Here is a 16,115-nt window from a genome sequence, read left to right as displayed (position 1 = left end):
ATATATATAATAATTTTTTTATTTTTTTTAGACATGTATCTTGTGCGCACGAGATACATGTCTAAAAAAATAAATAAATATTTTTTTGCATTTTTTTTATAACTTTATAAAAAGTTTCTCGTGCGCACGAGATACATGTCTAAAAAAATATATATAATAATTTTTTTATTTTTTTAGACATGTATCTCGTGCGCACGAGAAACTTTTTATAAAGTTATAAAAAAAAAATTGTTTTTAAATATATATATATTTTTTTATACATGTATCTTGTGCGCACGAGTTTTTCAAGATACATGTTTAAAAAATAAATAAATATTATTTAAAAAAAAAAATTTTTTAGACATGTATCTCGTGCGCACGAGATACATGTCTAAAAAAAAAAAATATATATTTTTTTGAATTTTTTTTATAACTTTATAAAAAGTTTCTCGTGCGCACGAGATACATGTCTAAAAAAATATATATAATAATTTTTTTTATTTTTTTTAGACATGTATCTCGTGCGCACGAGAAACTTTTTATAAAGTTATAAAAAAAAATTTGTTTTTAAATATATATTTTTTTATACATGTATCTTGTGCGCACGAGAGTTTTTCAAGATACATGTTTAAAAAATAAATATTTAAAAAAAAATTTTTTTAGACATGTATCTCGTGCGCACGAGATACATGTCTAAAAAAAAAAATAAATATTTTTTTGAATTTTTTTTATAACTTTATAAAAAGTTTCTCGTGCGCACGAGATACATGTCTAAAAAAATATATATAATAATTTTTTTATTTTTTTTAGACATGTATCTCGTGCGCACGAGAAACTTTTTATAAAGTTATAAACAAAAAAAATTGTTTTTAAATATATATATATTTTTTTATACATGTATCTTGTGCGCACGAGAGTTTTTCAAGATACATGTTTAAAAATAAATAAAAATTATTTTAAAAAAAATTTTTTTAGACATGTATCTCGTGCGCACGAGATACATGTCTAAAAAAATAAATAAATATTTTTTTGAATTTTTTTTATAACTTTATAAAAAGTTTCTCGTGCGCACGAGATACATGTCTAAAAAAAATTATTTAAAAAATTGTTTCCCCCATGTCCCTTTAGGGGCTCTGTAAGTATGCTATTTGCGCTTGAATAGAAAATCTGAAATGATTATTAGCAAAGCTCAACCCCAAAAGTTAGCAGCTCCCAATACTTAAACATGTTTGTTGAGCAATAGTGATAACAATTTTTAGTAACGCAACATCGACAATTGACAAAAAAAGAGCATTAGCATGCCATCACTCACATGCGACTTTTCAATAAACATCGGCCTGCTAACAGTTAGCAGAAATTGTTAGCTAGCGTAAATGTAAATATGTTATGCTAAGGTTTAAAAAATTGGTAATTATCTTCATTAGGTCACTTGAGTTTTGCATTTCTGTTAAGTGTCATGAAATAAGCACATATTTCTTGGGTAAAAAAGTGTATTCTCCAAAAAAATATTTTTAAGTTGAAGCAATGCAGGAAAATTGGTAAGTTGAAATTGATCAGCTAATAAGATAATCATTAGTTAGTACGATTTGAGCCTACAACAATAAAAACAAATCAAGTTTTGCGGCTATTTATTTTCATGGCAAAAATTTGCTCCTTTTAATAAAAGCATTAGCTTAGCTCAACTGGGGAAAAAAGAAAAAGAAAAAAAAAGTTAGCCTAGCTTTTGCTGCTGATGCTATATAATATTCTATGCCACGTTTGTTACGCTAAAAGTCTTTAGTTACGCCACGTCGACGATTGGCGACGTTTTAAGTGTTCTGTCGGACGTTGCTCACAGTGTGACCTGTGGCGGCGAGGCCTCTTTAAATGCGATGATGTCATTGTTTGCATGTTTAAAGTAATGTATTACTGAGCCACTTTGGACCATGTGACTAGAATCATGAGCACGGCGTTGGCGTGCCGAATTAATAAGCTAACGTTCACACGGGAGGAAGGGTGGAAAGCCCTCCCCTGCCCCCGTCTGCACTTTAATGCAGGGACCCCTCCCCCCCCTTCAATCCCGACAGGCCTGCTGTACTGACGTGAAAACAGGCTAAAGATTTGAGCAAGAATGGGAGACGATTATTGGTCTTAAGCATCTGATGAGGTTTATTTTATTTTATTTGACCTTGTTGAATTTGACTTTCTTCACCACAATTTTGCACCAAACAACCTTTCTTCTCATCAGACCCGATTCGTCGCAACACAGTTGTCAGTGTTAAAATACGAAGAAGGTGACATTTCTACTGATTTTGTTGTTTCCATTTCAAACCATTGAGCTTTTGATTTAGAGCTTTGTGAGTGTTAGTGCGTGAGTGTGTGTGAGGATGACTACAATAAAACCAGCTTTTTGTTTTGAATTTTTAGGGGTTTTTTTTGCGCTATGAGTTGTGTGTCATTCGTATGGTCTTTGCTCACCAAAGGGGATTGGTTGTCCTCATTATCTGTTCCCAATGTGTACTTTAATCAATAAACTGGTGACATGGCGACCTCATCTGCTTAGTTTGTGTGCTTGACGTCACGGGAGAATATTCATTAATACTTGAAGGTAATTAGAATTGGCATACATGAATAATAATGGCAAAACCACAATATACACATTTAAATGTGTTCTACATAAACGAATGTAAGGAAGAAAATATTTTGTAAGTATTAAATACAACTTAACTACATTTGCCAATATAGTAACGTAATATCTCATTTAAAAAATACTAACATTCCTACTGCATAAAAAAACAAAAGCATTTGTCCATTTTTTACAATCTATTACATTAACATGTAAAATAGAATATATATAGTAAAAAATATAAATGAATGTTTAATAATATATATTATACATAATATATATGATATACTGTGTATATATATATATAAATATATATATATATATACAGAGGTGGGTAGAGTAGCCAGAAATTGTACTCAAGTAAGAGTACTGTTACTTTAGAGATTTATTACTCAAGTAAAAGTAAGGAGTACCGTATTTTCCGCACTATAAGGCGCACCTAAAAACCACACATTTTCTCAAAAGCTGACAGTGCGCCTAATAACCCGGTGCGCTTTATTAAGATTCATTTTCATAAAGTTTCGATCTCGCAACTTCGGTAAACAGCCGCCATCTTTTTTCCCGGTAGAACAGGAAGCGCTTCTTCTTCTACGCAAGCAACCGCCAAGGAAAGCACCCGCCCCCATAGAACAGGAAGCGCTTCTTCTTCTACTGTAAGCAACCACCCGCCCCCGGAAGAAGAAGAAAAAACGCGCGGATATCACCGTACGTTTCATTTCCTGTTTACATCTGTAAAGACCACAAAATGGCTCCTACTAAGCGATCCGGTTCATAAAAAGACGCAATCTCTCCATCCGCACACGGATTACTACCGTATTTCACAGCAACTGATATTCCTGTGAACCGCACTGTGGAACGGGAGCACGTACGGTGAATATTCTCACCACAGGGAATGAGAAGTCATCCTTCACTGTGGTTCTAGCTTGCCATGCTAACTTCCACCCATGGTGATATTCAAAAGGAAGACCTTGCCAAAAGAGACCTTTCCAGCCGGCGTCATCATAAAAGCTAACTCGAAGGGATGGATGGATGGATGAAGAAAAGATGAGCGAGTGGTTAAGGGAAGTTTACGCGAAGAGGCCGGGTGGCTTTTTTCACACAGCTCCGAAGGCGAACACACCTTCACTAAGACGGGCAGACAGCGCCGGACGACATACGCCAACATTTGCCAGTGGATCGTAAATGCCTGGGCAGATATTTCGGTCACAACTGTGGTCCGAGCTTTCCGGAAGGCAGGATTCACAGAACTGCTGCACAACAACAGCGACACTGAATCCGATGACTTCGACGAGACGGAGCCGGCCATTTTTGGATCCCACGCTTGCGCAACTTTTCAATTCGGACACCGAAGACGAAGAATTCGAAGGATTTACGAATGAAGAATAACTTCAGAAGGTGAGCGCTATGTTTATTTTGTGTGTTGTGACATTAACGTTCGAGCAACATTATGTTGCTATTGCTCTACACCATTTTGAATTTTACTATGTTTGTGATTGCACATTTGCGTACATTTTGGGACAGAGTTGTTAGAACGCTGGTTTTCAATATATTATTAAAGTTTGACTGAACTATCTGACTGTTTTTTTGACATTCCCTTTAGCGCAGCGTAGGCGCGGCTATAATCCGGGGCGGCTTATTGGTGGACAAAGTTATGAAATATGTAATTCATTGAAGGTGCGGCTAATAATCCGGTGCGCCTTATAGTGCGGAAAATACGGTATATATATATATATATATATATATATATATATATATGTATGAAATACTTGACTTTCAGTGAGTTCTAGCTATGTACCGGTATATATTTATTTATTTTATTATATATATAAATAAAAGAAATACTTGAATTTCAGTGTTCATTTATTTACACATATACACACACATAACACTCATCTACTCATTGTTGTACTTGAAAGTACAATGCAATACAATTCCGGGGCAGTGGCACCCATCAAATACACAGTAATGAAAACACAGTTGTTCTATTAACTGTACTGTGTGTTATGAGAGTAGAGTATGTGTGTGTGTGGCCCTTTAATAGGTGACAGCATGTGAGGTGAGTGACATCAGTGAGTGTGTGGGCGAGAGAAGCGAGGGAGCGGGGTAGCGTGAGTGCGGGGAGGGACTAGTTGGTTTTGTGTTGGATTGGCTGTGTGCAAGCAATCAATAAAGCAAGATTTGCAAATAATCGCTGGACTCATCATTCACCCTAAAGTCGTCCGCTGTGGAGACCCACTGCCGGGTAAGGTGAAGGGTGTTGCCCCGAGCATACATCGGCCCTGGAGAAGTGTCTCCCCTGCGCTCTTCAACTACGTCTCGTTCTTCTGCTTCGTCTCCTTGTGTGCGCACACTGGACTCAGGTCAGCATGGAGCTGGAGGGGGCGTGGCCTCCAGCTCCGGCTGAATTCCGGGAGATTTTCGGGAGGAAATTTCTTCCGGGAGGTTTTCGGGAGAGGCGCTGAATTTCGGGAGTCTCCCGGAAAATCCGGGAGGGTTGGCAAGTATGGGCTATTTCATCCTGACAAGCCTGTTTCGCAGGTTTCCCTGCTTGTCAGGGGATTTTATATAAAATTCCCCAACCTAATAAACCTGTGAAACAGGCTTAACGTAGACATTTATATATATATTTATATAAATACATTTATATATACATACACATTTATATATACATTTCTAACTACATATATACTAGGGCTGCGAATCTTTGGGTGTGCCACGATTCGATTCAATACCGATTCTTGGGGTCACGATTCGATTATAAATCGATTTTTTTTTTTCTCGATTCAACGTGATTCTCGATTCAAAAAGGATATTTTTCCGATTCAAAACGATTCTCTATTCATTCAATACATAGGATTTCAGCAGTCTGCTGACAGGCAATCAGAGAAGTCGATTTTTGTAAAAAGCTTTTATAATTGTAAAGGACAATGTTTTATCAACTGATTGCAATAATGTAAAGTTGTTTTAACTATTAAATGAACCAAAAATATGACTTATTTTATCTTTGTGAAAATATTGGACACAGTGTGTTAAGCTTATGAGATGCGATGCAAGTGTAAGCCACTGTGACACTATTGTTCTTTAATTTTTTATTTTTATTTTTTTTTATAAATGTCTAATGATAATGTCAATGAGGGATTTTTAATCACTGCTATGTTGAAATTGTAACTAATATTGATACTGTTGTTGATAATATTCATTTTTGTTTCACTACTTTTGGTTTGTTCTGTGTCGTGTTTGTGTCTCCTCTCAATTGCTCTGTTTATTGTAGTTCTGAGTGTTGCTGGGTCGGGTTTGGTTTTGGAATTGGATTGCATTGTTATGGTATTGCTGTGTATTGTTTTGTTGGATTGATTAATTAAAAAAAATAAAATAAAAAAAAATCGATTTTTGAAAAATGAGAATCGATACCGAATCGTACAACGTGAGAATCGCGATTTGAATTCGAATCGATTTTTTCCCACACCTCTAATATATACCCATATATTACACAATATATTTAAATATACAATATATACATATATATATATATATATATACACATATATATATATATATATATATATATATGTCTTAATAAGGTTATCCAAAAAATAGTGCTCGATACCGTAGTAGAGCGCAATATATGTATGTGTAGGAAAAAAATCACAAGACTATTTCATCTCTACAGGCCTGTTTCATGAGGGGGGGGTACCCTCAATCGTCAGGAGATTTTAAAGGGAGCATTCGCATACCATGGTTTATATAGGGCACAGAGTGGGTGGGTACAGGCTGGCCTAGGGGCGTGGTGATTGGCTCATGTGTTACCTAGGAGGTGTTTCCGTCTATGGCGGCATGTTGTTACAATTTCGCTGCGCTTGTTGAGGGATGCCAGGTCTGGACGGTAAATAATAAACAGTTTCTCTTTCAAGCATAGGTTGCATCTTTTATTACCACTATTGTAAGGTGTGCTGGATGCAAGAATTTGCCATGTTATTGAATATTCAACATTATTGTCTTTGAGGTCCCAAATGTGTTTGCTGAGTTCTGTGGTATAAACCTGCGAAATACCACAGAACTCAGCAAACACATTTGGGACCTCAAAGACAATAATGTTGAATATTCAATAACATGGCAAATTCTTGCATCCAGCACACCTTACAATAGTGGTAATAAAAGATGCAACCTATGCTTGAAAGAGAAACTGTTTATTATTTACCGTCCAGACCTGGCATCCCTCAACAAGCGCAGCGAAATTGTAACAACATGCCGCCATAGACGGAAACACCTCCTAGGTAACACATGAGCCAATCACCACGCCCCTAGGCCAGCCTGTACCCACCCACTCTGTGCCCTATATAAACCATGGTATGCGAATGCTCCCATTAAAATCTCCTGACGATTGAGGGTACCCCCCCTCATGAAACAGGCCTGTAGAGATGAAATAGTCTTGTGATTTTTTTCCTACACATACATATATATATATATATATATATCTTGTATTGGGTTTGTGTGTTGTTCCAAAGCAAACAAAAGAAATAAACATATGAATACCAAAGCATTTGTAATTTCAACAATTTTCTGGGAGAAGTGGTGCATTATCTGACAGAAATGCAGGGGTGCCAATATTTTTGGCCTTGACTGTAATATATATAATATAATATAAATATTTATATATACACTATTAATATATGTATATTATACAGGTATATAAGTATTATATCTCTGCATATAAATCTTTTTCAAAACCAAATATACAAATGCGCAACAATACTGATGTCTCACATGAATGTGGTTAAAACGCTGTATGACTTTAATCATGACTGTACAATGGATGTTCTACTTTTCTACTGTACTGTAATGTGTCTTAACAGTACAGTACAGTATGCTGAGTCATTGTGCTGACAATGCATGATTTGGCTGATGTGTGTGTTGATATCGGAGCTGTCTGCACATCAGCAGGGAGTAAGTGCAGGTGTATCACCTGTCATTTGGATTAGAGCTGAGTAAACACTTTCAGAGGCTCTTGGTGAATACCTTCTCCCCCCCGCCGAGCGCCCGTTTCTGCTCTCAAAACGTCTCTGCAGGGCGCTCGTGTTTTCCCCTCATCTGGGATCATCTTCCCCTCGCTTACATAATCCACAAATAAAGTGGTGTGTGACGCCCCGCAGAGAGCAGCTGGCCGGCTGGGAGACGTCTCAGCGTCTTCCTGAAGCGGGACACTTATAGTCACAAACCTTTCAGCCCAGACGTCACAGGAGGGACTTGACCAGCGCCACCATGTGGTCGACGCCGCACGCCACGTCCACCACACGACCTGGGACAGTCACCTTGAACACACACGGTTTTTTTTTTACACTTCCAAATCAAACAGATCCAATACAAGAGCTGTATTTATTTCTGTAATGATATGAAATTAATAAATAACACATTCATTAAACATAATACATTGAAATTAATATGGTGCATTAAAAAAAAACTTTTAAATAACACCCCAATTAAAATTACAAATGAAAAAATGCAATAAAAACTTGCTTATTAATGACACACTTACTAGGTCATAACACTAAATAACAATTTTTATTTTTGCGATTTTAGTTTGGCGGCAGTATTAATAATATATAAAGTAATAAATAAGAGTTATAACTTGTGTTTATAGTTAAATATTCATTACAAATAATACATTTAGTTTATTAATGTGGCTGTAGTTTGCTGCACTAATACAATTATAATAAAGTAAATCAGATGTGTCAAAACCTTTTTCACTTTTTCCACATGTGTTAAAAGCATCAACATTTCAACTTTTTTTGGTTACACTACACCTGTTTTATTCCCTTTTTTATGTCCTGTTTTTTATTTAGAGTATTTTTGGAATGAGCCGAGAGCCATTAAAATATTAGCTACGGGCCGCACCTGTGAACTTAATAATAGTATGAAAATACATATTCAATGACATCAACTGGTTACAAATCATAGTTGGCAATGGTGATTTTAATAATAAATAAAAAAAATACTGTAATACATTTTAATAGTCATTAAATTGTGCTAAAATATGCATTAAAAATAGCATGTGCATGTATTTAACATACTGTATTATAAATAAAAAAAACATATAAATATTTTAAATAATATATATAGTACATTAATATTTTTTGGCCATTCAAATATTAGCTGCGGGCCGCACCTGTGAACTTAATAATAGTATGAAAATACATATTCAATGACATCAACTGGTTACAAATCATAGTTGGCAATGGTGATTTTAATAATAAAAAAAAAAAATACTGTAATACATTTTAATAGTCATTAAATTGTGCTAAAATATGCATTAAAAATAGCATGTGCATGTATTTAACATACTGTATTATAAATAAAAAAAACATATAAATATTTTAAATAATATATATACCGTAGTACATTAATATTTTTTGGCCATTCAAATATTAGCTGCGGGCCGCACCTGTGAACTTAATAATAGTATGAAAATACATATTCAATGACATCAACTGGTTACAAATCATAGTTGGCAATGGTGATTTTAATAATAAAAAAAAAAAATACTGTAATACATTTTAATAGTCATTAAATTGTGCTAAAATATGCATTAAAAATAGCATGTGCATGTATTTAACATACTGTATTATAAATAAAAAAAACATATAAATATTTTAAATAATATATATACCGTAGTACATTAATATTTTTTGGCCATTCAAATATTAGCTGCGGGCCGCACCTGTGAACTTAATAATAGTATGAAAATACATATTCAATGACATCAACTGGTTACAAATCATAGTTGGCAATGGTGATTTTAATAATAAATAAAAAAAATACTGTAATACATTTTAATAGTCATTAAATTGTGCTAAAATATGCATTAAAAATAGCATGTGCATGTATTTAACATACTGTATTATAAATTAAAAAAACATATAAATATTTTAAATAATATATATAGTACATTAATATTTTTTGGCCATTCAAATATTAGCTGCGGGCCGCACCTGTGAACTTAATAATAGTATGAAAATACATATTCAATGACATCAACTGGTTACAAATCATAGTTGGCAATGGTGATTTTAATAATAAATAAAAAAAATACTGTAATACATTTTAATCGTCATTAAATTGTGCTAAAATATGCATTAAAAATAGCATGTGCATGTATTTAACATACTGTATTATAAATAAAAAAAACATATAAATATTTTAAATAATATATATAGTACACTAATATTTTTTGGCCATTCAAATATTAGCTGCGGGCCGTACTGTAAAAGAAAAATACATATTCAGTTATAGCAACAGGAAACTTCAACTCGTAGTTTGTACTTTGCACTTGTGTTTATAATAATAATAACAATAATAAAAATAATAATAATAATCATAAAACAAGAAATTCTCTTTTGATATTCAATAAATTGTAATGATATACATAAAAATAGCAGGTGAGTTCATTTTAACATACCGGATTAAAATAATAATTGTAATAGTAAAATGTACAGTATAGCCGCTCCGGAGTATAAGTCGCACCGGCCGAAAATGCACAACAAAGAAGGAAAAAAACATATATAAGTCGCACTGGAGTATAAGTCGCATTTTTTGGGGAAATTTATTTGATAAAACCCAACACGAAGAATAGACATTTGAAAGGCAATTTAAAATAAATAAAGAATAGTGAACAACAGACTGAATAAGTGTTCGTTATATGAATAAATAACCAACTGAGAAGGTGCCTGGTATGTTAACGTAACATATTATGGTAAGAGTCATTCAAATAACTATAACATATAGAACATGCTATACGTTTACCAAACAATCTGTCACTCCTAATCGCTAAATCCCATGAAATCTTATACGTCTAGTCTCTTACGTGAATGAGATAAATAATATTATTTGATATTTTACGGTAATGTGTTAATAATTTCACACATAAGTCGCTCCTGAGTTTAAGTCGCACCCCCGGTCAAACTATGAAAAAAACTGCGACTTATAGTCCGAAAAATACGGTATAAATAAATGGGTTATACTTGTATAGCGCTTTTCTACCTTCAAGGTACTCAAAGCGCTTTGACAGTATTACCACATTCACCCATTCATACACACATTCACACACTGATGGCGGGAGCTGCCATGCAAGGCGCTAACCAGCAGCCATCAGGAGCAAGGGGTGAAGTGTCTTGCCCAAGGACACAACGGACGTGACTAGGATGGTAGAAGGTGGGGATTGAACCCCAGTAACCAGCAACACTCCGATTGCTATCAATAATTCCTATCTTAATTATTTATTTGACAGATGACGTGTTTATCATAATCTAATAAGTTAATATAAATAGCAAGTGTATGTATTTTAACATACTGTATTATAAATGAAAAAAAACATAAATATTTTTAACAATATATATAGTACCGTATTTTCCGCACTATAAGGCGCACCTAAAAACCACAAATTTTCTCAAAAGCTGACAGTGCGCCTTATAACCCGGTGCGCTTTATATATGGATAAATATTAAGATTCATTTTCATAAAGTTTAGGTCTCGCAACTACGGTAAACAGCCGCCATCTTTTTTCCCCGTAGAAGAAGCGCGCGGTGCATGCTGGGATATGTGACGTTTCATTTCCATTTGTGTGTTTATGTAAAGACCCCAAAATGGCTCCTATTAAGTGTGTTGTCTGTCTAATTATAAATAATGCAGACGAGGCGTGTTAACTGAGTTCTCAACGTTTACTCACAGCGTGCTCATAACCACATTCTAACTGCCAGCATACAACGCTTCTCAGGGCTACCGCGCATGCTCGTAACTATCGTTGCATGCTGGGTAGTGTAGTTGTTATATTTGCTAGCTCATAACAGCACATTGAGAGACACGCTTACGCGCTTAATTCAATACTCGCCGTCATTCCGGGTGGATTGACAAAAGACCTCCAGCCGCTAGATATTGGTGTCAACAGGGCATTCGAAGCTAGACTGCTAACTGCGTGGGAACAATGGATGACAGAAGGCGAACACACCTTCACTAAGACGAGGAGGCAGCGCCAGACGACGCCAACATCTGCCAGTGGATCGTAAATTTGCCCAACTTTTCACTTCGGACACCGAAGACGAAGGATTTACGAATGAAGAATAACTTCAGAAAGTGAGCGCTATGTTTATTTTGTGTGTTGTGACATTAACGTTCGAGCAACATTATGTTGCTATTGCTCTGCACTATTTTGAATTTTACTATGTTTGTGATTGCACATTTGCGTACATTTTGGGAGTGAACAGAGTTGTTAGAACGCTGGTTTTTAATATATTATTAAAGTTTGACTGACCTATCTGACTGTTTTTTTGACATTCCCTTTAGCGCAGCGTAGGCGCGGCTTATAGTCCGGGGCGGCTTATTGGTGGACAAAGTTATGAAATATGCCATTCATTGAAGGTGCGGCTAATAATCCGGTGCGCCTTATAGTGCGGAAAATACGGTACATGAATATTTTTCGGTCATTAAAATATTAGCTGCGGGCCGTACTTTAAAATGAAAATACATATTCAGTTATATCAACAGGAAAATTCAACTTGTAGTTTGTATTTTTCACTTGTGTTAATAATAATAATAATAATAATAATACCGGTAATCATAAAACAAGAAATTCTCTTTTGATATTCAATAAATTGTAATGATATACATCAAAATAGCAGGTGAGTTCATTATAACATACTGGATTAAAATAGTAATTGTAATAGTAAAATGTACAGTATATTAATATATTTTGAAGTACACCAATCAATAATTCATAGGTCTTTCTCCCCCTCCATTTTTCTGCATTCTTTCGTATCTCAAGTTATCATTACGTATATGTATTGTTGCATTTAAACAACTGTATTGTTGATAATAAAGGTAAATTATTGGTATTGTTCATTATCAATAGCGCTATTTCTATTGGTATTTGTATTGATCCATTTGTAGTGTAATAATGCTCATTGTCATTTCTGTATTATTTTTTATTTTTCGCTAACTGCTTATTTGCTATTACTTTTACCATCATATTTGTACATGTCATATTTGCTGATGTTGCTCTATTGTTGTTGTTGTTTTTGTCTCTCTGTCTAATCCCCCTCTTGTCCCCACAATTTCCCCCTCTGTCTTCTTTTTTTTCTCTTTCTATCCCCTCCTGCTCCGGCCCGGCTGCACTAAATGATAATATAAATACATTTAATAAAGTCAAATACAAATAAGGCAACAAGAGAAGTATCCTACACTTCTCTTTTGTAAAGTAAATCTGAACAGCCGACATGGGCATCTACATCAACTATATGATTTGCCTGAGAAGCTGGACAGGACAAAAAAAAAATAAAAAAAATAAAAATAATAATAATAATAATTCATAGGTTAATTATTTCTTTGACAAATTACGTTTTTATCATTATCTAATAAGTTATTATAAATAGCACACTAGCACTTATTTTAAACTTATTTTCCTGCTTACCCGCCAGGGAAAGAACTGGTCGTCTCTTTTGCCGATTCCCAAACAACCTCGGATGTTTTTCCCCCAGACGAAGAGCTCGCCGCGATCTGCAAGCAGCAAAACAAATGAAATGAAAGCAGTCTTGTTTTTTGTTTTTTTACCAAGACTTATTTACCCGTCACGGCCGCAAAGTGAGTCAGGCCACATCGGATCTTGGTGACAACGACCGAGGGGTTGAAGTCGGAGCGCCCGAACAGCGTGGGCGGAATCATCTCGGGAGCGGAGGACTCTGAAAGCTTGGGGCCTTTTCCCAGAATGCCGTAGCCCCAAACGAACACCTCGCCTCTCTCTGGAAAACAGACAAGTTTTTTTTGCTTATTTTGTCCAGAAAAAAAACGTTCAAACTCAGCGACACGTCGCTACAATTTTGTTTTGGTGTCCTGACCATTGAGGACGGCCACCTGCGTGCCGCCGCATGCCGCCTGCACCACCTTCCCACAGCCTCTCAGGGGGACGTGACGAGGAACGTTGATCTGAAATCAAGAGCAGTGCCCCAGCACACCCACAACATGAGCAATTTTTTATATATTCATATGGAATATATATTTTGTTTTCATTAGGAGTGAGGGCACAAAAGATTGTTGCCCACAAATCCTGTCAAGCAACAACTGGAAAAAGGTGTCATGAGACCAGTAAACTAAATCATCCCAACAATGTGCTTTACAATGGAACAGATGCTTGATCATTTGACTTTTTAATAGTTTTATCGCCTCACCTCCAAAAAATTCCCCCGAGCTTGCTCAGAATATATTCGTATGAATGCTCATTATTTTTATACAAATATTCTATATGATATATTTATTACAACACATTTTAATCTAGTAATAGTGGGATATATATTATTTTATTTATGTTCTATTATTTACATTTATTGAATTATTTACTATCTTGAAAAACCTAATTTATTTTAGTTATTTAATTCTAAAGGTGGAACTTTTTTTTTTTCCATTCACTACACACAGAGTGAAATTTTTTGACTTGAGGGCCGCATTGGGCTAAAACAATTTGGCCGGGGGCCGAAAATCGACTGCATGTACAGTAACTGTATGTGTGTGTATTAGAGATGCGCGGTTTGCGGACACAACCGCGGAGTCCGCGGATTATCCGCGGATCGGGCGGATGAAATTTAAAAAAATAAGATTTTATCCGCTCGCGGGTCGGGTCGGGCGGATTAATTAGATTTTTTTTTTTTTTTTTTTTGCGGGTGGCAGTTAAACCAATTGGGAAATATATATACATAGTTAAATGTTGTTACCCACATACGAAAAACGAGCAGGCACCTGCTGCATATGCCACAACAGAAGAAAAAAAAAGAAAAGAGATGGACACTTTTACGGAGCGGAGAAGGGACGCCTCGCCGGGGTCCGGGACCGAGGCCCCTTCCCCCGAGAGGGCCCCACCGGGAGCCGTAGCTGAGGCGATCCGCAAGAAGGGCCCGACGCACGTCCAGGGTCACTACCGCGCCCACCGCACCGACACCCCGCCTCGTCCGCTTTCGCCGCGGCCGGCGTCACGCGCAGCAGGTAAGCAGCTTACCTGCCCGCCACCCCCGTGGCCGGGGGCTCGTAACAGGGGTCACTCCGCGCGCTCCGCCCGCGCAGCTTACCTGCTTGCCACCCCTGTTGCCGGGGGCGCGTAACAGGGGTGGCAGTGCGCTCACGAAAGGGGTGGGGCTCACCCTGGTTGATATAGAGAGCAGGACGGTGGCCATGGAAGTCGGAACCCGCTAAGGGAGTGTGTAACAACCCACCTGCCGAATCAACTAGCCCTGAAAATGGATGGCGCTGGAGCGTGGGCCCATACCTGGCCGCCGCCGGCAGCGAGACGCGCTTGGAGGTGCGCTCAGCGCGGCTCCCATATGATTGCGCACTGGTGTGCGTCTGGGTCGTGACAGCGTGGCACGCGCAAGTCTGTGCTGCGTTGGATCAGTCTCCTTTCTTTAACAGGCAAAAGCTTTATAACCTCACCATACCTGCCAACTTTTAAATCAGAAAAACCTAGTAGCCAGGGTCCAAGGGCCGCAGGCCCCGGTAGGTCCAGGACAAAGTCCTGGTGGAGGGTTCAGGGCTTCGCCCCCCGACGCAAAATGATTATTAGCATTCAGACAGGTTAAAATGTTGCTAAAACCATCACTTTTCTATCAGTCACAGTGACTTTTCAAAACAAAAATATTACAGCAAAAATCATATGGGTTGATTGACATGTTTATTCTGTAAGCTAACTGCAATAGTTTGAAATTATTTTGACAGTTAATGCCAGTTATCCTGTCAACCTTTCACAAGACTTCAATTTGTTAATTGAAAGTATAAATAGTATAAACACTTTTAACAGTATGTCGTGCTGTGAAATACAGCTGACAGGATGGCGCACCAAACACGAAGCAAGGCCATGGTGCAGGAGTACAAAGGACTTCTTTCATTTAAGGTTTGTGATAAACCATCAAACTCATTCGTTAAAAGGACTCTATAGTAATATAAAGCGAATTTTTCTGGACATTATCATGCAAGAAAAGTTTATTTTTGGGATCGCGATCACCGCGTAATGATTTTTAAAGGTTGCATTACATTATTAACTGTCCCATGTGATCAGCCAGTGCGATTGGAAGTCCATGCTCAATTATTGCCTCCGTAAATAAAACTTCGGCATTTATCACATCCAAAGAATCTGTTTGGGCGACGAAAAACGTTGAAAGTTTTCCACTTGTATCGCTAGCAACGGCATTAGACTTGTGTTTTTTTGTCCCAACGTGGTCTTTTACATCGCTAATTCCTCCGTGTCCGATCGAAAAATCTTGTCTGCACAAGGTGCAATTCGCGTAGTTTTCACCCTTTTTTTTTTTCTTTTTTTTTAATGTTAGATATATAACAACGGGCGGATGGCGGGCGGATGCAGTTCTGATCAAACGTTACATCGGGTGGATGGCGGATGGTTGACGACTTTCTGCCGCGGTTGCGGATGAAATAAATTGCCTATCCGCGCATCTCTAGTGTGTATATATATTTATTTATTTATATATATATATATATATATATATAT

General features: G+C 36.6%; 1 protein-coding gene across 3 annotated transcripts in view; it reads right to left on the bottom strand.

Moving 5' to 3' along the window:
- The window catches only part of rcc1l (RCC1 like), a 192,218-nt gene that overhangs the window by 35,483 nt on the left and 140,620 nt on the right, over positions 1–16,115 (bottom strand). For 2 of the 3 annotated variants that reach the window (XM_072913776.1, XM_061962746.2), the window contains exons 9-12: positions 13,465–13,552; positions 13,195–13,368; positions 13,041–13,126; positions 7,113–7,893 (exon numbers count right to left, since the gene is read on the bottom strand). In XM_072913776.1, coding sequence (XP_072769877.1) covers positions 7,816–7,893; positions 13,041–13,126; positions 13,195–13,368; positions 13,465–13,552 — 426 coding nt within the window. In that variant the 3' untranslated portion in view covers positions 7,113–7,815. Of the gene's footprint in view, positions 1–7,112; positions 7,894–13,040; positions 13,127–13,194; positions 13,369–13,464; positions 13,553–16,115 lie in introns of those variants that run through there. The other variant, XM_072913777.1, reaches the window with a different exon arrangement.

Source organism: Nerophis lumbriciformis, linkage group LG09, assembly GCF_033978685.3.
Source record: "Nerophis lumbriciformis linkage group LG09, RoL_Nlum_v2.1, whole genome shotgun sequence".
NCBI lineage: Eukaryota > Metazoa > Chordata > Actinopteri > Syngnathiformes > Syngnathidae > Nerophis > Nerophis lumbriciformis.
Note: the sequence above shows the minus strand (reverse complement) of the source record. Positions and strands in the feature narration are given on the sequence as shown.